A 23,322-nucleotide genomic window follows, 5' to 3' on the forward strand; every position below is an offset into this window, starting at 1 on the left:
AAATAGCTCAGTGGATTAAAGCACCTGTAAGCACTCTGAGACGGCAGTTGAGACTGGGCATGGTGGCACATACCTGTAGTCCCAGCACTTGGGAGGCTGTAAACAGGTGGATCACTATGAGTCCAATCTAGTAGTGAGACCCTGAATACCCTGTAGGCCCTTCCCTAAAATACAAAAACAAAAAAAATCAGTCCTATTGATGCATTGACATAAATATGTGAAGATATATATCATGTGTATATTTTATTTTTTCTGCTAATTGTTTATAATAGTAGAAAACTGGAAATAACCTAAGCGTTGGTTAGGTTATCTATTTTAAGAGTGTATCTTTATGTAACCCTAAAGGATATACATAAACTAAGTTGGACATGGTGGTGAATTCCTGTAATCCCAGCTATTCCAGAGGTTAAAGTAGGAGGACTGAAAAATATGAGGCCAACCTGCACAACTTAGACCCTGTTTCAAAATAAAAACTTTATAAGAAGGGGTGGGAATGTAGCTCAGTGGTGGAGTACTTGCCTAACAGACCCAAGGTCCTGATTCAAGCTGTAGTCCTATGAAAAGAAAATGCATAATTTGTTGTTAAGTGAAAGAAACAAGTGGCAGAACAATAGGGATAGCATGGTCTCTTTGTGTGTATGTATACACACATACGCACACATATATACACATATATGTATACAAACAGTCATACATGTATATGATCCATGACCACATATTTATAGAAAATTTCTGGAAGCTTTTTTGGTTGGTTTGGTTTTGTTGTGTGTGTGTAACAGAGCCTTACTATGTAATTCAGGCTGGTGTTGAACTCACAGCAGCTCTCCTCCCTCAGTCTCCTAAGTGCTGTGATTACTGGCAGGTACCACCATTCCTGGCCTTAGAAACATCAAAAGAAATGATTGAAAGTTTTTCTCTAAATTGGAAAATGGAAATAGAGTTCAGAAACTTTTTCATATCCCATCTTTTTGTACCATTTAAAAGTGTTGTCATGCGCTGGCCAAATAGCTCAGTGGACTAAGTGCTCACTTAGGCAAGCTCAGGGACTCGAGTTCAATCCCCAGTACTGCATTTCGTGCCACCCACAAAGACTGGGCCTGGTAGTGCACTCCTGTAATCCCAGCACTTGGGAGGCCGAAAACAGGAGGATCACTCTGAGTCCGAGCTGTGTAGTGAGACTCTGTACAAGGTACGTAAATTAAACAGAAAAGTCATAAACTTGTATAATTTCTATTAAAAATAAAAAAAAAATTCTGATGAATACCTCCTCTTCCCAGAGTGACTTTGCTTTTTGGTTTGAATGTGATAGTATTTATGACTGTAAACTAAAAAGACAATACAGATAACAAATATGGTCATTTTTTTCATGTGGCTATTAATCCTGCTTGGATAGGAGAAAGGATCTCTTCCTCCCTTTGTCTCTTCCTCCCTCCCTCCCTCTCTTTCCCCTAGCATTTTGTAAACATAAGGAAAAAAAAAAAACTATTTTACCAGTATTCAGATAATTAGTTTGACATCATATTAATGTTGACAAGGCTGGTAGAACGTGACAGCCTCTAGTATAGCATGAGTGTTAAGGACGATTTATGCACTACTTGGAGTATATAAACTAGCTCACTTTTGAGACAGGGTCTTGCTGTGTAGTCCAGGCTGGTTTTGAACTCACAGTGGTCCTCCTGCCTCAGCCTCCTGAGTGCTGGGAGTACAGGTGTGTGCCACTATATCCAGTTTAGCTCATTCTTTCTGGTAGGAACTTCTTGTTGCTTTTATGTTTTGAGATAAGAGTCTCATTTGATAGTCCAGGCTTCCCTCAGAATTACAACCTTCCCGCCTTATCAACTCCTAAGTGCTGCTGTTACACATGTGAGCTCCTGCTTTAGGCCTTACGGTGGGAAATTTAAGATTATATTAGAAGTCTTGGAAATCAGCATACCTCTTATGTTGGTCAGCTTTACCTGACACAACTTAAACCAGTGTTTTATTTGGCTCACAGTCTCTTCTTTCTTTCTTTCTTTCTTTCTTTCTTTCTTTCTTTCTTTCTTTCTTTCTTTCTTTCTTTCTTTCTTTTTTTTTTTTTTTCGGAACCGGTGATTGAACTCAGGCCCTTGTGCTTGGTAGGCAAGCGCTTATTCCACTGAGCCATCTCCCCAGCCCATCTTTCTTTTTTCTAAAACCATCACAAATTTAATGTCTGAGTTCAAATTCAAGTAAAAAAATCAGCACAATTTCAGCATTAAAAGTCTTAACACTTATTCAAATACAGTGAATATTAAGAACACAAGTGGAGCATAACTATAAAAACTTTAAGTATATCTTACTTAAAAGCAACTTAGATAATATTTCTGTAACAAATAATTGACTGAAATATTTATAGCTATTTTCAGTGACCATAATGGTAGGTTCTATTGTCTTTTGTATTGCATGACATTTGCCTATGCACTTTATAATCTTTCTGTATCATTATTTCTTCCTACCTAATGTAAAATTGTTTCAGTCTCCAATAGAGATAATGATCCTTGGTTATCAAATTTAGCATAACTTCTTTTCAGTGGCTTAATATTTGTATTTTGCAAAGATAGTAACATGAAAAATAAACTACTGGGATCTATTACCCACTCAGGTATTACAAGAAAATTCAAAGTTTAAAAAGAGTAGCAGTTTGCTAAACTAATGAATAACTTTTCAATCATTGCATTTTTATAAATTCTACAGTTCTGTTAATCTGAATTATAGCTGATGTTTAGTATGTTGGCATATATTATTTTTAAAACCAAATGTGCAAATCTGATTCTAAAATAAAATAGTATTTTATGTTTTGGAATGGGGATCGAACTCAGGACCTTGCGCTTGCCAGGCTGGTGCTTATATCTCTGAGCTATCTCTTCAGACCCCTAAAACACTTTTTCTTTATGCTTTACACCAAATAATGTTCATACTAGTGTTCACAGCTTTTCTGTACAGGAATGAGGCCTGATTAACGATACATAGTCATTGTCTAATACAGCTTCAAGTAGCAAGAGATATTATTGGTGACCAGGGAAAACTTTGATAAAGATATAATGCCTTAAAGAATAAGGAAGCACACTGAGAATCCCAGAAGAGAAGGGAGCACCAACAGGTCAAAAGCTGTTTATTGAGCTGCAATGGAAACTGTAGTCTCTAAATAAATACAGGGACAATTACACTGCACATCTTTATGGACATAAGTTTCATTTAAAGAGACAAAGCATTAAACTATAATCACATTTTAACATAACATTCTAAGATTCAAAATCTTGATACTGGTAAAGATTACTGCTATGTATACCGCATTGCAAATCTTCATAGTTTTATCAAGTCAGCGTTGTTTTCCTTCACTGACACAATGCTTCAGAGATCTTGTTACAATGTGTTCTTGGTACTTTTTTAACATAGAGAGAGGAAGTTTCTCTTGCTCCACAAAGCGTCTTCTTTTAAATTTGCTTATAACATTGAAAGGTAGTTCATGAAGAAAAAATAACAATTCATAGTTACTTTTTAGAAAACTATTAGCCATCAAATCTGCACAAATATTTGCCATAAACTAACTTATTATTATTAAATACAGTATTGTTTAAATGCTAATGCAAACATTTATATGATTTTATGTACCAGGTTAGTAGTAAGAGTACCATTGGTACCACAAAACAGTAAAATGAATCATCTTTAGGACAAAGTTTAAGAAATCACTATCAACTTGTATAGAAAAATATTCAAAAATTAAAACAAATTATTAAAAATAATTATATTCAAAATATTATTTTTCTACAATTTACATTCATATGTACCAATAATTTCCTGCTTTAACTATAATAATTATGTATTAAAGACCAAATTGGTAAATCTTGTACTTTTCAAAAATTCAACTATGTTCTTTAGTGTAAAGTAAGTCAAAGGTATGACAATGACTATAAAGTGGTTACTTATAAAACTTAGGGTGTTTTAAGGAATGGAAGGAGAGAAATTAGGTCATTTATTGTACAGATAAGAGAATTATTTTCTCTGTAATACTGTCCTGGTACCATAAAGTAGACCTGTAACACATAAGCATTATTTTTAGCCAATAAGAATGAGATAACTGCAGGAGAGTAAGTTCAAGCAACGTCAGAAAGGACCTGCTTATTGTCTCCAAATTCTTCTACACAGGTCCAGGCTGAAGAGATTGTGTTCTCTGTCCAAATGAAGTAATGTAAACTGGGCTGCCAGTTCCTTTGCATCTTCTAATGTAGAGCAGAGTTTGTCTGGCATGAAGTAACTCTGGGAGCCATTTGTGATAGCGGGAATAACTATTTTGTATACCAAGACTACTTTTCCATCTGGGCTGGTTGTTGAATATAAATAATATTCTGGTGGTGACCAGTTATTTTTGTTGCAGTAATAATCCAAGTGCATTACTGCAGAATTAAAATGATTGGACTTTAAAGAATACATACTAATTGGAGTAAGCTTTGTCCCAGGAAAAAAGGGATAAGTGCATCTTTCAATTTCAGGAGGGCTTGGGCTATGTTGTGCATTGAGAAGAGCAGGAAGAGCTGGTGACTTGCCTAGAGTTTTTGGATGGCTCTCTTCTTTGTTAGCGTACACAACCAAGTTTTCAGGACTGGGGCTTATCTGACCATTAAGATGCTGCCGCCAAGTATTTTCTTTATTTACTGGTTTTGCAAGTGTTACCTCAATACTTGCTCCATCAATGCACTTTCCATTCATAACAGACATAGCAACTACAGCATCTTCTCGGTTGAAAAAGTGGACAAAAGCATAATCTCTAAGTTTTTTTACTCGTTCAACTGTACCAGGTTTGTGCCTGTTGAATTCTGCTTTAATTGTTTCTTCTGTAGTTGAGATCATTAAATTTCTCACATAGAGAACTTTAACTCTTTGCATAGTTTCCTCATCAACCTCTTTCTCTGGATCAGCCCAGTCGACCTGAATGGTATGGCCCCACAGCTGGAATGTTCCTGGGATTAATTTTCTTCTAGCCATAGCAGCGGCTCTGTGAGATTCATATTCAACAAAAGCAAACCCGCGATTTTTGGTCTTATCAGTCGCACTTGGATAAACAATGACATCTACAACTCCTTCTGTAACCCTCTTCATTTCTTCCAGAATTTCTTCTTTCTTCTTTTCCTTTGGAATAGCTCCAATAAATAATCTGCAGTTGTCCAAGCTCACACACACACCGATAAACTTCCCTTGTCGAATCTCATAATTATTAAGAATTCTTATGGCCAACTGGGCTTCTTCTTTTGTAGTATACATCACAAATGCATAACCTCTGTTTTCACCACTAAACTCCATCATAAGTCGAAATTCATATATCTTCCCAGCTCGTTCAAATACAGGAACTAACTCATCTTCATACATATCACGAGGTATTTTTCCTACAAAAACTTCACAGCCTCTAGGTGGAGGTGGACCTTCCCAACCTGGAGGAGGACCACCAAATTTCCTCTGTCCGTTTTCCTGAACCATATTATACCCAGTTTTTTCCATTAAAGCAAGCAGTGCTGCTTCATTCTGCGTACCAGTTCGACCTTTACTGCATTCATTTGTTCCATCCATGTTTTCTTCATTCACGGCTGCATTTCCCCTTTTAGTATTAAAAGGTTAACCTTAAATCCCGGAGACTTAACGACAACAAACCGCTTCCTTCGTTCTGTGCCAGTAGATGGGGGAGGGGCGTCGCCCCCAGGAGGAGGGCTCGAGCAGGTCCTTCCGCCTCTGCTGGGCTCCCAGAGCGCACTGCGCTTGCTGGCCAATACCTGGCTCACAGTTTCACAAGACTGAGTTCATGATTGGCCGGCTCCTAGGCGGGAACATCGTAGAATAAGGGCCGAGTAGAGCAAAGCTGTTTAGTTCGCGGTGGCTGTTTGGCAGCAGAATAGAGGAACAGCACCAGAGAGGAAGAGGTCAGTGACCAGATGCGATGTAGACCTTAAAGCATCGAGCACCGGACAAACCCACAAGTGTGTTTTGCTAATTTCCCGGGTAGCTCTCAAGCTGATGAAATTGAAAATGAAGTTAAATGGTCAAACTTTTTTTTCTTTTTCGTACTGGAAACTAAGCCCCAGGGCACTCTACCTATGAGCAATGCCTCCAGACCTAACAACCTACCTATCTGCCTTTCTCTTCCCTCCCTACTTCCTTCCCTCCTTCTTTCCTTCCCTCCCTCCCTCTCTCTTTTTCTTTCTCTTTGAGGCAGGGTCTTGCTGTGTAGTTTAGGCCAGTCTGGGAACTCCCTAGGTAGCCCAGTCTGGCCTAAAAGTCACAGCAGTCCTCCTGCCTCAACTTCCAGCATGTGCGACCATGCTCAGTGATTTTGAATTTTTAAAAAATGATTTATTTTAGTTTTCTGATACAGGGTCTCACTGCAGTTCAGGCTGGTCTTGAATTCATTATGTATCCTAGGCTGACTTTGAACTGACAGTGATCTTCCTACTTCAGTCTCCCTGTTACGAAGATTACAGATGTGGGCCACCATGCCTGGCTCTGTTTTTTTGAGACAGAATCTCCCTAAATTGCCCAAGCTGATCTTAAATTTGTGATCCCCCATTCTCAGCTTTGGCTTCCCAGGTAGCTGGGATCATAGGTGCACTTCTTGAAATTTCTACTTTGGAAATTTTTTAAATTATTTGAAAGATGTAGATAAAAAGCTATTCATAGAAGCATTATTTATATAAGCTAAGCTATATAACAGGAATTGGTGAACTATATTTTGTAATGCCATAGATATTTATTGCTTCTATTTTAAACACACTCTGGAGACTTCCCTGTAGATCATAGCAGCAAAGCACATGACCCTTAGAGGCAGACATATGCTTCGATAGTAAAAATAATGTTGACAATTAATATTTAGTGACAGAAGTATGTTAGTATGTCAGTGAATGCAGAAGCAGGTTACAAAATAGGATGACTCATTTGTAAAAAGAAAAATACATGTATGTACATATACAGATAATGGTGCCTGAATCCCAAGTGACCATTTCCTTTTCCTTTTTTTTAACTTTTCTGATTTGCCTGCAATGAACAGGTGATGGTTTGTATGATAAAGAATAAGTAAAATGAGAGGCCTGAGGATGGGAAAGGTTATTTATAGCCTGTTTTACCTGTGCTGGCTCTTTCTGCAGGTGAAGTTTGCCAGAGATTCTGGCTGTGATGGGCATGGTGTTAATTCCCGGGACTCTGCAGCCCCTTCTCCCACACCTGGTGCTGACAGCCATGCTGCGGATCCTTTTGTGTCACCACCCACGTCAGTGCCTTTCAGATCAGGGTAAGTCACTGGCCTGATACCAAGCCCTTTCATTGTTTGTAAAAGTGATTCATGGAGGGCTTCAGAAGAAAGACTGAACTATAGTAATTTTAAATAACTGGAGAAAAGTAGAATCAGGGAAATGGGAAAAGTATTTCTGATAAAGAATAAATATTCATGGTCTGTAAAACCACTAACTCACATAAGAACACTTACAAAATAATGGGAAAAAATTGAGCAAAAAATGTATATTTTTTCAAGAGTGTACATAAAAAGAAAAACAAACATTTATCTGCACCAGGATTCAAAGATTATGCAAACTAAAGACGTGAACATTTTCAAAAACAGTTTGTTCACCCAGCATAATCTAGGTTTGTGGTTGTGGATTTTGTTTTTATCTCAAGATACCTCTTTCTTTTAGAGAACCAGCTCTTCGAGCCAAGTCTAACTCCCTGAATGAACAGCTTACAGTGAACTCAGTGAGTATAAGAATCTGTTGTCCTTCCCCCAGTGTGCTTAGGTTTCAGATGCCTGAAAGATAGTGGGTTAGAGGACAAAAAAAAAAATTACAAATACTCAATTTACCTAGAAATCAATGGTTCCTATAAGTGTAAGTTAACCTAACTTTCACATAGGCAGTTCTTGAGAAAATTATCTCATTTGTCAGATCTTTAGCTTCTTTGTTGTTAGGATGGAAATTTTAAAAATTAAGTGTAGAAAAATTCATTGAAGAAAAGGAATAGGAAATAGGAATGGGGAAAAGAATATCTCCTGAGAGATAGGAGAGGTTCTGAGTGGGTTGTCATAGAATGGAAATAATTTTTAAAACCCTCTATTACAATTTTTGTCCAAATAAGAGATATTTGTAAGCTCTAAGTTCAGAGCCTGTGTAAAATATGGTAGCTTTAAAAGTGGTAGCTATGATTACATGTTATTAGGAGAATGACATTATGTTGGGGAGAAGCCCTACAGCTAAAGGAACTTTGATTTAAAAAATATTGTTCCAAGAGTATGTTAGTGGTTAATCCTCAGTTTTCTCTGCTATTTTAAGCAGCTTTAACTTATGTAATCTCTTTGTTTTCCTCGTCTGTAAAGTAGAAATAGTTACTGGTCTCAGATGTGTTTATGAATTTTAAATGAACTAGTGCTTATGAGTTTTTATTATTGTGTCTGGCATATTGTAAAAGTTCAATACATATTAGCCCTTGTTGTTATAATTATTGCTAATGCTACATATCTCCTTCAAACTTTTCTTGGCTCAGAGGAATTTGAAATTAAATTCACCAACTAACTGTCTTTGAGTAGGTCATTGGACTTTTGTATTTGCCCAATTGTGAGATGGAAGGAACAGCATACTGTTTTTTTGTTTTTGTTTTTGTTTTTATTTTATGAAATAGTGTACTGTTTAGTAAGAACTGTTTTTAGGAAGGATAGATAGGGTGTTTTACTGCAATCCTCCCTGTTTGGGAAGAGTCAAGTGTGTTGTGTGTGGACCACGTGGTGGCTATGGCACTTCAATTCTGAAGCCCTGTGGCCTTCATATGCCACACTGGGAAGCAATAGGAACACTGAGTGAAGTTGATGCTTCATTTCACTCCAATCCTAGTTCACCTGTTTGTATTTAGCCGAAAGCAGAAATCACACAGCATATAATTATCTGAGATGTGTTAAACCTCCTAAACCCAGTTAGTTCAGTTAAAGAATCAGAAGAAAACTAAAATAATTGTAATCTTAGTTATAAAAACTGTCCAATATGGGTTTTGTTCTACTCCATTCATAGCTCCTCTTGCCACCTATTTCTGAGCATCAGTATCTTCAGGTAGGTTGTAAGGATTTCCCAAGTCTTTTTTTTTTTTTTTTTAAATCATTTTGCTCTTTTTAGTTTTTATTTTTTTGTTTTAAATAGGTATTATGTTTATATAGTACAATTATCAGTGTATTATAACAAATATATTTAACTTCTCATTCTTATTCCTGTTCCTACCCACCATATTCCATCTCATACCCATGAGGTAACTACTTTCAGTTGTTCAGTGTATCTATGCAGGTGCAAGCAAATAGGAATGTATATTTTCATGTTCCCTCCTTTCCCACACAAAATAGCATGCTATATATATTATGTACCTTGCTTTTTATATATAGCTGTATAGATATATACGGTATCTGTTCATCTTAGTGTGTAGAGAGTGATCTTAATCTTTCTTTTTTATTTTTTTAATCTTAATCTTTCTATAATCTGTAGGTCATATTTCTTTGTGTGAATGTGGTTTATATAATTAGTCTAGTCTCCCTCTCTTGATGTATCCAACTTCTTTTAATTATGTACATCCATCAGTTAAGAAAACAATATACATAGACTGCCAGGTACATCTGTTGACAAGTTATATAGTTGTAATCCCTGTAAACAAACAATGTTTTATGTTGATAGCTGAAAAATACTACAGGTGGAGGAAATGATCATTTCTTTCTGCACCGACAAGATCATCTTGTGCACCTTTAGGGTCATGTACTCTCACTTTGAAGACTGTTTGGACCAGTTGATAAAGAAGCTTCTAGCATAGAGCCTAGTGTGTGGCCCATGTTAAGTCAGAGTTAAATGAAACCCAAGTTAGAACAAAGAGCTCCTGTATCCTTCTCTCCATAAATGTCTTCTGAGTATCTACCTACTGAATTGCTTCAGGCTTTTGAGAGGATTCTCTCCAAAAATGCCTCTTCCCCTACCATCTCTGCCTTAGTTTTTTATCAGGATCTTGACCTAGCCCCAATTTTCTAAACAAGTGAATGATGAACAGATTATGTAAAAGAGATTAGAATTGTGATTTTGGAGCACCCAGGAAAGTCAAAATTTGCTCAGGGACTTGGCGACTCTCTGGGAGTAGAGACGAACTTTTCTGAGCAGCCCTGTTTATTTGATTTTAAATAAAGGAAAGGGGTACTGAGCAGGACCTTGGGAGTCAGTACAAAGACTTCTCTCAAAGCAGTAAATTTTGCTAATTAAAAAACTATCTTATCTCTCAGGTTGGCAGTGTTATTGCTGTGGAACAGGGGGTGTCAGCAGCCCATGTCCTTGTCTGCTTCAGCTGTGATGTTTATCTTGACTTCAGAGCACTGTGCATATGCTTTTTTTCCATCACAGCCAGAGGTCCCTGTATTCAGCAACTTAACCTTGTGTAGCTTGGATCTCCAACAGTTTTTCATTTGCAAAGTGAGAATAATTATGCCCAGTGGGGAGACTTAAAGAAATAATGAAGAGATAATACATATAAAGCCATTGTGTTCCAAACAAGTAGGGAATTACTTTTACTGCTGTAATTAATTATATGCTTCTGTGCAAGACATCATTAATTTTCAATTTTTAGGCAAAATGGTTTCAAAGAGATATGGTAGGGGACTTGAAGAGGATTTGATACGAGAGCCAAAGAAAGAGAGAGCTGCCTGAAGGCTATGAACCTTAATGAAAATGATTTGTGTGACTTTCTTTTATAGAGTCCTGATACTGCCAAGGCCAAGTTGATCTCTCGGATGGCTAAAATGGGCCAGCCCATGCTGCCCATCCTTCCACCACAGCTGGATTCCAATGACTCAGAAACTGAAGTATGTGCCCCTTGCCGTGTTAGAATAAGGAGCACAAATGCTGCCATCTTTTGTTCCTTTCATTTAAATGACTTTTTTCTGACTTGAAACTCAGAGCAATTATTTAGAAGGCTTTTGTGCAAAATTTCAGAAATCAATATTGTTGTATATGTTTCTACTGTAATTAGCTTTTCCCTGAAAAAACAGAAGTAATTCCATATAGCTACCAAAAGAAATGGGCAGTTTAAAGTAGTTAAGTTAATCTTCATTCAGTAAAATCTTGTCAAATATTAAATATCAGTCATTAGGCAGCAGGATGCCCAATTCATACTTGCTGATTGAACATTTAGATCTTTTTGGTTAGTGTTGGTTTTCCCAGTGTTGTTTCTTACCATTTAAAGATCAAACTGTTGTGTCTCTTAACTTTGTGCGTATGGTACTTTTTGTTTTTAATTAGAAGTTTAAGACTTTTATTGAAATTAAATGTTTCTTCCCTTGTTCTTTTGCTTTTGACATTGCACCTAGAAAGCTGTCCCACTTTCAGATATTAGAAAATATGTGCATTTTTCACATGTACCTTTTAGAAAGTTTTTCATATTAAGGTCTAAATATTTATTTGTATGTATGTATGTATGTATGTATGTATGTATGTGGTACAGGGTCTCACTACACAGCTTGGACTCCTAGTGATCCTCCTGTTTTCAGCTGCCCCAGCACTGAGATTACAAGTGTATGCCACCATACCTGGTCTCTGTGGCTGGCCCAGTGCACCTGGGTTCAGAGCTGGGGCAACCTGTGGTGCCAGGAATCAAACCTCGGTTCCTGTGCTTGCCTAAGCATGCACTTATTCCACTGAGCTATCTCGCCAGCCCAAGATCTAAATTTTTAATTCTTCTACTATTTGGTGTATCATATGAAGTAACTTAATTTAATTTTTTTTGGCAGAACCAGGGATTGAACTCAGACTCTTGCATTTGCCAGGGAAGTGCTTATTCCACTGAGCTATATCCCCATCCCTGAGCAATTTTTTTTTTTTTTTTTTTTTTTTTTTGTGGTACGGGGGATTGAACTCAGGACCCTGTGCTTACGAGGCAAGTACTTATTTTACTGAGTTATCTCCCTGGCCCCACGAAGTAACTCAATTTTAACTTAATTCTTTTCCTGATGGTTAGTACCTTATTGAATAAATCCACACTTTCTTAATTGAATACATGAGAAAGATTGACTTTTAAGACTTTCTTTAATATAAAATTAAGATGTTGCTCTTAATTTTTTTTTATTTATTGTTTATTATTTTTATTTTTTATTTCTGGCAGAACCGAGGATTGAACTCAGGCCATTGTGCTTGCCAGGGAAGCTTTTATTCTACTGAGCCATCTCCCCAGCCCCCAATTTTTTTTTAAATAGCCTTTGTTTTTTATAATTTTGTCTTATTTCCTTTTGAATAAGATCTAAGTAGACTTAACATTTTAAAGGAAGACAGTATTTCTAAGACCTTTTATTTTATTATTGTTTGTTTGAACCCTGAAACAAAAGTTGAATAGTATAGTGTTCTTAACAAAAATTTGAAGTGCTATTTGTAAAATAATTCTGCATTATAAATAAGAATCATATTTCATGAAAAGGGTGTTTTTAAATCTTTTTTTTTTTTTTTTTTTGCGGAACCGGGTATTGAACTCAGGCCCTTGCGCTTGCTGGGGAAGTGCTTATTCCACTGAGCCATCTCCCTGGCCCCGGGTGTTTTTATATATTGCTTTGTAACCAGAATTTTTAACTGTTATACACATTTATGTTAATATCAATAGGTCAAATAATTAAACAAAATACTCTTTTTAAAAGTAACTCAGCGTTCTATGTTGATTTATCACAGCCTTCTACTCTGTTGTTAAACATTTAGGTTGATGTTGAGCAATAATGACGTAAAGTGGAGATGTTTTTCCAGAAAACATCTGAGATGAGAGGAAGTTCTGAAGTAAAAGAATGACCAAGAGAGTTCAGCCCTTGAACCATTATAGCAAAAATATTACAGTCACTGTATATTGTGCCTCAAGATGCTCTGTTCTTTGTATAAAGTGTGAAGATAGAGATGACTCTATTTAGTTTTGATTTTGAGTAAAGTTTGGATTTCATAAAAAGAAAGAACGGGAAACACTCTAAAGCTGTATTAACCAAACTGATACTTTAAGCATTATCGTGATTAATGAGGTGCTGTGAAACCACTGTATCTGATTTTTACTGGATGCTTTGAAGCCTGTGGAGATGATTTGGAGGGAGAGGAAAGGTTCAGTCATTCATGGTTCCTTGAGAGAGCTCTTCTTTTGTGGGAATAGATTAGGTCAGTCTTAAGGTGGCAGCTGGTTTGGGAAATGATGCATTACAGAGAACTACTCATTGGCTGTTTCAGACAAGAAAATATTAGAACATTTGTGGAAATCAACTGTATTCAGTTATTTATGATTTCCATGGGGAAGCACTTTTTGCTGTATTGCATAATTGAGTAGTTCTTCTCCACAACCCACACCCTCAAATCTTAGCTTTCTAAGCAGAAAGCTTTTCCTGTCTCCTGTACTGAAAACATTCTTTTGGAAGCAGGCTAAAAGTAGACGGTCAGCTCTAGCTTTCAGCTAAGGACTCCCAATGTAGTTAAAGCCTTTTGCCTGTTTCAGGATGTGAATGCTCTTCGAGGACCTGGGCAGCCCCTGGTGGTGCCACCTACCCAGCCCTCTCTTCAGCGAGCCACCCATCCAGTGTTACCACAGATGTCCTCACAAGGTAAGAAGAGAAACATCTTGAGGTTCTGTGTCTATGAATTGGGTCAGTACCAAAACAATCATCAGTGATCAGTGTTCCTTATACTGTTATTTTAGTATTAAAGGCTGGACGAGGTACCTAACTCAATCAGTTTGCCCCTGTGTAGGGCATTTTCCTACCTAGAGATGCATTTGGTCTGTTTATTATGACTTCTGCTGTGTCACATTACCAGTTTTAGACATGTGAACTCAGCTACTTGAGACATCTCCCTGTATATTATTCTGTACTTCCTGTCAGCTGATGGGATCACAGACCTGAGGCAGATACACGTGAGAACACCTAGTTTCCTTCCACTGGCCCATTCCCGGAACACCAGTGTAGTTGGTTTTAGGAGGTAGTGTAAGGAAAGTGGGTTTGAAGCACAGGGGTCTTTAAAGTGCTAGTCTAGACTCATACCAAGAAACAAGGATGGGGCTGGGGAGACAGCTTAGTAGAATAAGCACTTGCCTGGCAAGCACAAGGGCTTGAGTTCAATCCCCAGTTCCGCAAAAAAAGAAACAAAGATGGCTAACAGTAGAAATGTTTTGCTTTATCCTAGCACCTCAGCCATCTGTTTCTCAGCTCCAAGCACTCACTGATGCCTTGGTGCAAGTTGCATCTCTTGATTCCCATTCAGCTGTGTCTGGAAATACCCAGTCCTTTCAGGTAACAACATTTTAAAACATTATAGTAATTATAAATTATAATTCATTATGATTCTAGTGAGTCTCTTTTCTCCTTCCTGCACACCTGTAGGAAGATTATTTCTTTCCTTTTCACATAGTAGCTGTCTCCTAAAGTCAGAGTTTGTAATTTTTTTCTTCCTTTCTTGAATCACAACTTGGTTATTTCTAAACCAGACAAAGAATTACTTGCTTTATAAGATGTGAAAATTAAGGCCTAGGCCTGGGTCTGGCACCTAGCAAAGGTCCAATCAGTGTATTTTGGTAGGGATCCTTTGGACTCCACCGGGAGAAACAGTGGCAGGAATGAGGAACAGATAGACAAGAGCTGGGTCAGGTGGTGGCCTGAGTAGGGGGGTTTATTTATGCCTGTGCCAATTTCATATCATGTGACAAGGTTGCCCAGTAACTAATAGCTGACATTGACCAGGCTGGATGCTTCTCTTGGGACTGAGGTAGCTTGATAGATTTAGTCAGGGAGGCCTAGTCCTGCTCTTACATATTTGACCTATTCCCAACTTCATCAGCTCTCAGCACATTTCCTTTCCTTTTCATACATATCTAGGTGAGGCATATACACTCACATCTTCTGTGTTCTTTTCTCACAGTTGGTAGGGTAGTATTCTGCATGGTACTGGCCAGGATGTCTTTCAGTTGAGGGTGAAGGCTGAATAGAAAATACAGCCGGATTCCAGTGTGATCCGAAAGTGATCTCTTGAAGTACGATTTTTAGGTTTTTATTTTTTTCTGTTGCCACAGAAGATAGTGGAAGTAGCCTGTTTGCCTCTCCTGTTTGCTAGGACAGTGGATTCTTTCTTCTGCCCTGATGAGTAAGATGTACACTCAGTGACATCAGAGCCTTCCTTGGCAATTCTAGATGGAGGGGTGGGAGTGATACTGGGAGGCTGTACTCTGTTAGGTTAGGGGGCATCAAAACCGAAAAGTCCTACTCCATTGTCAAATATAGATTTTGTTGTTCTTCTTTAAACAATAGATAAAGCATTGTATCTGTTCTTGGAAATGGGTTGGCTTTCTATATTTTGGGGACGAATAACTGCCCTCATTAAAATGATAGCAGCTATTATGTACTATCTTTTAGGCAGTCTGTTTACTAGTTGTTAAGAACTTAAACTATATCGCTTTATTTGGTCAGTATAATGGTACAGAGTGATATTATTGTCTCCATTTTACAGTTGAGGTGATGGGTTCAGAGAAAAGAGTTCTTGGTCACACAGATAAGCATCACAGACTAGGAAGGGAGAGGCAGCCTTTGGAAACTGGATGATTTGTCTTGGAACCTCAGTGAGAGTATCTTTTTGCCTCAGTAGAAACTAAGGAGAGTTTTCTTAGTTTAAAAATTCTTAAAACAGTAGGCCCCAAGGGTGGGGACCTAATCCTACTTCATTGATGCTTATTACTGGAGGACTGCGTAGTGAGCTATGACATCATCCCTCAATTTCTGGGCCGGACTTCCTGATAGTAACCCCTGGGTCCTCCAGATTACTGGTGCACTTGTTACCCCTGCCTAACCCCAATCTTATCCTTCTCCAACTTCAGTGGGTGTGAGTCTCCTTATCATTTGTCTACTTTATCCTACCATAGGAAAGCGCAAGGCATAAAGAAAGACAAGAAGATTTTGTAGGTACCGGTAGCTTGGCTCCCCCTCAGCCCTATGCAGTTATGCAAGCCTACACGTATCCTCAGGCATCCTCAGTAACCTCACAGCTGCAGTCTGTTCGGCCGTTGTACCCAGCACCACTGTCCCAGCCTCCCCATTTTCAAGGTATGGAGTGATTCTCTCTTCTCTTGTCTTCCACCCTCACTGTACTGTCCTTTCTCCATCCTGTATTTGTTTGTACCTGGTAGCTCTCTACCTTTTCTTTTTGGAACGTGCCATACAATTCTGTCATTTTAGATACATAGACTAAAGATTTTTAAGGAAATTTGGAGAACTGTATACTCATTACCACAGCCCATTCTTAGAACATTTCTATTATCTTCAAAAGTTTCTTTATGCCCATTTGTTTTTTCCTTGCATTTTCTCTTACCAGCCCTTTTAACTCCTGTCAGGGTAGCTACAATTTATAGAGAGAAAGCATGAAACCTGCTTGTGAGTGTTGAGTAGCTCAATGAAAACTACTTTGTTAAAACTTTTAATTATGATAAAAATGTTAAAATTTCAAACAATTCAAAGGAGTATAAAGAGTTACTTTCTTTCCAAATCATTAATGCCCCTTGATCATAGGAAGCCATTGTTAACATTTACTTTGGTGACCTTTCTGCTATTTTGTGTGCATACAAGGTGGGTATCATGTAGGAATAACTGCAAAAAAAAAAAAAAAAAATGTAAATATCTGTGATGATGGTATTTTGTTCTGCAGTTTGTCTTTTGCTTAGCAATCCCTTTAGTATTCGAATTGTGGCAGGAAGAAGCAGGTACATCCTACAACATGACTTGTGGTTCCAGAATGGTAATTGCTTCCTGGATACACCCTTTGCTCAGGAGCCCTCTCCCTTCTCCATCTGGAAAGCCCTTTTGCATCCATCATTCTCTGACTGGCATCATCTGTCCATCCCAGGGACACAGTGGTGAATGAGTCTCACCTTTTCGGACTTTGTACATTGTCCTTTTTTTGAATTTAAAGTACTTCATTGAGTTTACATGTCAGCTTCTGCATCACACTGAGAGCCCACCAAGGCCAGGAACCGTGTTCACTTATTCACTGCTGTACAGTGACTGGCATGCCGTTGGATGAATGAGGAAATAGAGTAGGCTGCCAGGGCTTTAGCAGTCTAGAAGTGGGAATACTGGTGCCTTTGGACCAGACAATAGCCCTCAATTCATTTTTCTAGATCACAGCTTAGTTATAGTCTGAACCCCTTTTCCTTTATTAGCTCTTTTACGTTTCTCCTGACAGTGCAAAATCACCTATGATATTTCCTAGGATGTATTTTTCCTCCTTCTGGTAGAAGAGCTATTGATGTTTCATCCTATAGTTTCCTCTGCTTCTGTTGTGTAAATTTTTTTTGGCTTATGTTTGTTTAGGATCAGGTGACATGGCTTCATTTCTCATGACTGAAGCCCGTCAACACAACACTGAAGTTCGAATGGCAGTCAGCAAAGTGGCTGATAAAATGGATCATCTTATGACTAAGGTAACCAAGTCAAGGTTGAGATGATATTGAAAGATGGGGTATAACTGGTTGTACACAGGGCATTAGGTAAACTTTTGCTTGGTTTCCTGTATTCAGAGTCATAGTTATTTCCCTAGGAGCCCAGTTGTCATCATTTTGGGGGAAAAACAGGAAAAAACTCTAGCATTTAGCAGGAAAAAGCTCTAGCTACATTTAACAGTTGCCTCAGAAACTTAACCTTTCAAAAAGCTGTAGGATCTTGGGTAAATCTCATTTCTCTTTTTAAGCTTTCTCACAAGGTCTCTTGCATCATTTTTGTAGTTTGAAGAATTACAGAAGCATAGTGCTGGCAATTCTATGCTTATGCCTAGCATGTCAGTTACTATGGAAACGAGCCTGATTATGAGCAACATCCAGCGAATCATTCAGGTGAGCCGGCTAAAGAGCATGGCGTTTGGCCTTGCTCTCTTCCTAGGTGAGCTACCCTTTAAAACCTCTACCCCTGAAACAGAGCATGTGGTGACAAAGTTCTGGAGCATCTATTGTGGCTTTAGTCTAAGTGACTTAGCCATGTAGTGAGAAGGAAACACTGCTTTTTGGCCCTATTTTCAGAACTTTTCTTCATTTGATAGCCATTTACACACACAATCCATTGGAGTGACTTTTATCCACAGTTTATTTTGATGTGTTACTTTAGCTGTTCTATCTCTGGAGACATACGATCAAGTTTATCATTTAAAATATGTTAGCGGTGTCACAAGTTAATTGCCTTTTATTTGGCACTTTTCCATTAAGATACTTACCTTGTATGTCCTGTACTTTGCATTTAGGAAAATGAAAGATTAAAGCAAGAGATCCTTGAGAAGAGTAGTCGGATAGAAGAACAGAATGACAAGATTAGTGAGCTAATTGAACGGAATCAGAGGTAATGACAGGTACGGGGTCTGGCTAGGATAGATAAAAGGGTTTAAATGTGCAGATACCCAGTTTAATACACATGTTTATAAAGGGCAGCATATTTCTGTGTACATGTGTTAATACCATTGAGCTGTACCTCCAGTCCCAATTGTTTTATCTTTTTGTTTTGTTTTTGTTTAGTGTTACTAGGGATTGAACCCAGAGTCCTTCACTTAAGTTATGGTCCTGGCTCTTTTTATTCTGAGACAGGGTCTAACCTGCTGCTTCAGGCTCAAAACAGTACTGAGATATTGGGCTTGTGTCACGAAGCCTCCCTATGTTTTGCTGTTTGGGTTTTTTGCCTGTTATAAATTATTACTTATTTTCTTTTTCAGTAAAAAGAGCTCAGAAGGCTAACTTAACTCCTGGCTCTGCCCCTCATTTATTGCTGGCTTTGATCTTTTCATTTATCCCTCATTTCCTCATCTTTTAAAATACTGTTTCTACTTAGAAAATTCTGACAGCAGCTCTTCTGTCTTCTTTTTGGGCAGAACCCAATGATAGTCTCACTGATTTCAGTATAAAATCCAAGCTTTTTATGATTCTTATGGATCCTTCTAAAGATTTGGGGATCAGGAGAGTATTATAACACTTTAAAAAATTCTCCTATTTCTCTTACCCAGTGCCTCCTATCTCCCATATGACAGAGAACAGAGTTTCCTCTTCTTTCCTGTTTTTTATAGCTGTCTCCTTCTCTTTTCCCCGTTATTCCTCCTTTACCACGTACCCTTCAAACTTCTTTCCTTTCCCTTATGCAGAGCAGTTCTCCTCTGATCTGGGTTGCTACCTCCAAACATGATTACTACAGCTCTAAGGAAAACAGTGCTTTCGGATTGCTTTGATGAAGGTGTAGAGCAATGTTACAAGGACTGAGTGTGCACTGGTTGCTCCTACATACATTCAGTGCTCGATGAATGCTTTTTTTTGGCTTATTTCTTTTCTTTTTTTTTTTTGGCTTACTTCTTTTATAGGTATGTTGAGCAGAGTAACCTGATGTTGGAGAAGAGGAACAACTCACTTCAAACAGCCACAGAAAACACACAGGCAAGAGTATTGCATGCTGAACAAGAGAAGGTAAAGTAACTGTGCAGAGAAAAGCCCAGGTCTGGACATGTTGAGCTGAGTAGTGTTCCTTTGTACGTCTTTAGCAGCTGGCCTTTCAGCAGAACTCTTGTCATGTTTGGGAAGCGAACTAGAGATTTCAACAGAGTCCATATGCTCATCATCTACATCTCTGTTGTATAATGTGCTCTGCACTAAGTTGACTCAAACAATCGCTCATGTTAGTAATTTGACTAAGGTAAGAATTACACAAGCTCATTAAGAACTATTGATTCTTTTGACAAAATCCATAACATAACAAGTATGTAGATTGTTTTTATTAGACTTCAGAATTGTCTATTGTCCCTCTTTATTCATAGTTTGTTCTTTTATCTGAATGTGCCAAAGTGTTTTAAAGTTTTACAGTGACTTTGATCCTTTCAGAATGAGGAATTCGATAGTTGTTGGAGTTGTACTCAGGAAGATGCTGGTGGGTGTTGGGGTGGGCCACTGCTGCAGTAACATTTTTTTTAATGTGTTTAGAATCTCACTACACAGATCGGACTCATAGTGATACTCCTTTTTTCAGCCTCCCCAAGCACTGGGATTACAGGTGTACACCACCATACCCATTCTCAGTGGCCTTCTCAGCGCACCCCGGGGGTGGGGCTGGCACAGCCTACTGGGGATTGAACCCTGCTCCCTGAGTCTGCCTAAGCAGGCGCTTTAGTCTGCTGAGCTTCCTGGCCAGCCCTCCAGTAACACTTTTATCCAAAGTATATTCCTTCTTTTGGGCTGTGGAACTCACTGACTTTCTCATATTCTGGTAATGATAAGGTTTCCTTACTAAGGTCTTAGGCTAATCTTTGTGTTTGCTTAACCATAGTACCCAGGCAAGTCACATCTTTGACTCCTTATCCTCAGAAAAGCAGTGCCTTGCCCTCCTCAACGCTGTCCATTTCTGCTGTTGCTGCTTTCCCATTGCTGCTTTAAGCCAGTTCTTGTTTGTTGTGTGGTCTAGTGCTCGTGTCTAGATCAAAATTGGCAGCCTGTCACTTTGCCACTCCCCACAAAATATACTTTTTACTATTTCTCCTATCTCTGCTTTAATTTTTTTTTTTCTCAGTCTTTTCCTTTTTGCTTTTCCCCTCCCCTTAGGTATACACGGAACATTTGAATATATATGGTGTTTGTTCTCACTTTGTTTTTCAGGAATAAATGATTATTATCCTTGTTCTTTATCAGCAGTCCTCAAACACTGCTGGCTGCTTCAGAATCAATCACTTGGGGAGCTTGACTAAAACTATCATCTCCAGAGGCTGTAATTAAATATATTTAGTCAAGAGAAAACTTTAAAGTTCCCCTTTATTCTGATATTTACTCAGGTACATTCACTGATTTTCATACAGTCTCTAGAGGTGTCAGTCAGCACTTTTTTTTTGGGGGAAATATAGGCCTAGATCTATTGCTCAGGCTGGTCTCAAACTTGTGGGCTCCAGTGCCCCTCCTGTCTCATCCTCACAAGTAGCTGTCACAACAGGCATATGCTGCTACACTCAGCTTCTGGACATCTTTGTTTTTAATAAGTTTAGCATGTGGTGCATACTGAGTATCACTGGAGTGTGTGGACGTATACGTTCCAATGAAGTTTGTGTGTGTGTGTTTCATTTTTGTTTTTGTTTTTAGACAGGATCTCCCTGTGTAGTTCAGGCTAGCCTTGAACACACAGTGTAGCCTTGGCTGGCTGTGAACTGCTGGCAGTCCTCCTGGCTCAGCCTCCTAACTACTGAGATTATAGGCGTATACCACTAAGGCCAGCTCAATAGAGCTTTATTTACAGAAACAGGAAGTGTGCCAACGTGCCTATGGTCCATAGTTTGCCAGCACCTGAATTAGCTCATCAGTCTACCCAAATGTTTTTATGTTGTTAAATCCCAAAGATGTCTGGAACAGTACTAACCCTGGACCCAACAGATACTCTGTTTGTAGTAGCAAAAAAATAGTATAATAATTGTAAGAACAGTAATCACATCTAACACTCAGCAAACATCTTCTAAATTCTACAGTCCATTTTTCATGTAGATCTGCTTGAGGGAATCTCCCATGCTGAGTACCAGTATTTTTGATGTTGTGGGTACCAGGTACCACATGTTTCTCTTGCCACCATTTCATTATTTCTTCCCTTCTGGGTGTTCCCTCTTTTTTTTTATTTTTTTATTTTTTTTAATTTTTTTTATTGACTTCTTACTGTTGGTCTCTCTGTGATCTCTCCTTAAAGGGAGTTAAGCAAGGTCCTGTGCCTGGAGGCACTTCTGTGCCTTCAGACACAGCTCAGGACACAGTTAAATGGTCAGTGAATGTTTGGTAAATTATTTTTTCTGTGATGGGATTAATATTTTCATATAAAACAATGGAATAATGATTAAAGCTGGAAAAACTAGTAGGAATCATATAGTTTAATCTTATTTTCACAGTGGGATTACAGGCTCTGAAAGGGCAGAAGAGTTGCTCATGATCTCACTTCCAGTCAGTGGTGTTCTTTTTCCCTGTGCAGTTGCTAGCTTGCTCACTCATGCTCACTCGCTCTCTCTCTCTCTCTGTGTCTCTGTCTCTCGCTCTCTCTCTGTCTCTCTCTGTCTCTCTCTGTCATTTGGTACAGTGTCTCACTACACAGCTTGGATTCATAGTGATCCTTCTGTCACAGCCTACCCAGTGCTGGGATTACAGGAATGCACCACAACGCCCAGTCTCAGTGGCCAGCCCAGCATTCCTAGGGGCAGGGCCGGCAGCACATGTGGTGCCAAGGATTGAACCCTGGTTTCTGTGCTTGCCTAAACATGGGCTTAGTCCGCTGAGCTATCTCGCACGCCTGCTAGCTTCTTCTGATACTGTTTTCCCATTTCTAGCTTAATGTCTTCTGTTTTTCTGAATTCTGAGTTTTTCCTGTCATTACTTTCTTTTCCCAACTTTCCATATCAGCATGAGAGTTTGGCCCAGGGTAGGAATCTAGGAGCCCTCAGCATTCCACCGTCTGTCTAGGTTTCTACTGTTTGCCTTTTTCACATGATAATTGCCTTTTTACAAAATTGTATTCATGTACATTGCCTTTTTACAAAATTGTATTCATGTATATATCAGCATATATTCATTTACACACACATATACATATACTTTTTTCTAATTATAAAGTTGCATCTGTTCATTCTACAAAATTCAAAAAATATAAATAAAACCAAAATATAAATTACCTATAATCTTTCTACTCATAAATAATCACTGTTACTATAATATATTACTATTCTCTTGTCTATGTACATGTGTGTTTGGGTGAATATATTAATTTTTATGCTTCTAGTAGGCCTTGCTAGCTAATGACTGGGTGACTCTCCATGTCCTTTGGCAAGAGAATGATCAGCATTCCACTGTTTCTCTCAGGTTCTCAGGTCCTGCAAGTTCTTGTGCAGTTGGTAATTTCTCTGATACTGATGAATCCTCTGAACCACAAATAGATGCAAGTCTCTGTGCTCTGTGATAGTTTACTTTTCACTGACCATTTGAAGGATGACAGTGAATCAGACTTCTTATTTCTAGGTTTTTTTTTTTATTTTTTTTATTGAGAAATAAATATGAATGAGACAGTTTCACAGCTGATTTTTTTTTCACAGCTGATTAATAGGACAGTTTTGATAATCAATACATTGTACATTGTTATCTTCTTAGTGGTTATCCATAGTACAAGAAGCAGACAGGATATTCTGTCCAAACACTGTTAGAACACCTCTTTCTTCTCTTTGAATTAAGCGAAAGTAGCTGTAAATTTATCCTATTTTGTTTATATAAATACAAAATGATCGTTCCTTTGTATCTTTTTTTATT

General features: G+C 38.3%; 2 protein-coding genes across 5 annotated transcripts in view; one reads left to right on the forward strand and one right to left on the reverse strand.

Annotated features, from left to right (window-relative positions):
- Positions 1-23,322, forward strand: part of Fkbp15 (FK506 binding protein 15) — an 84,173-nt gene that overhangs the window by 33,271 nt on the left and 27,580 nt on the right. For 3 of the 4 annotated variants that reach the window (XM_023723198.1, XM_023723199.1, XM_023723196.1), the window contains exons 6-15: positions 7,146-7,288; positions 7,689-7,746; positions 10,754-10,861; positions 13,507-13,612; positions 14,190-14,296; positions 15,916-16,096; positions 17,360-17,469; positions 17,770-17,877; positions 18,279-18,373; positions 19,377-19,479. In XM_023723198.1, the coding sequence (XP_023578966.1) occupies positions 7,146-7,288; positions 7,689-7,746; positions 10,754-10,861; positions 13,507-13,612; positions 14,190-14,296; positions 15,916-16,096; positions 17,360-17,469; positions 17,770-17,877; positions 18,279-18,373; positions 19,377-19,479 (1,119 nt within the window). The remainder of the gene's footprint in view (positions 1-7,145; positions 7,289-7,688; positions 7,747-10,753; positions 10,862-13,506; positions 13,613-14,189; positions 14,297-15,915; positions 16,097-17,359; positions 17,470-17,769; positions 17,878-18,278; positions 18,374-19,376; positions 19,480-23,322) is intronic. The other variant, XM_023723197.1, reaches the window with a different exon arrangement.
- LOC101583548 (probable RNA-binding protein 46) lies at positions 3,724-5,712 on the reverse strand. The gene has a single exon (XM_004638490.3). The coding sequence runs from the start codon at positions 5,578-5,580 to the stop codon at positions 4,138-4,140; it is 1,443 nt and encodes a 480-aa protein (XP_004638547.1). The 5' UTR covers positions 5,581-5,712; the 3' UTR covers positions 3,724-4,137.

Source organism: Octodon degus, unplaced genomic scaffold (genome assembly GCF_000260255.1).
Source record: "Octodon degus isolate 3935 unplaced genomic scaffold, OctDeg1.0 scaffold00098, whole genome shotgun sequence".
NCBI lineage: Eukaryota > Metazoa > Chordata > Mammalia > Rodentia > Octodontidae > Octodon > Octodon degus.

Coding starts and splice junctions, on each gene's coding strand:
- LOC101583548 (XM_004638490.3), bottom strand. CDS start 5,580: ATGGATGGAACAAATGAATGCAGTAAAGGTCGAACTGGTACGCAGAAT.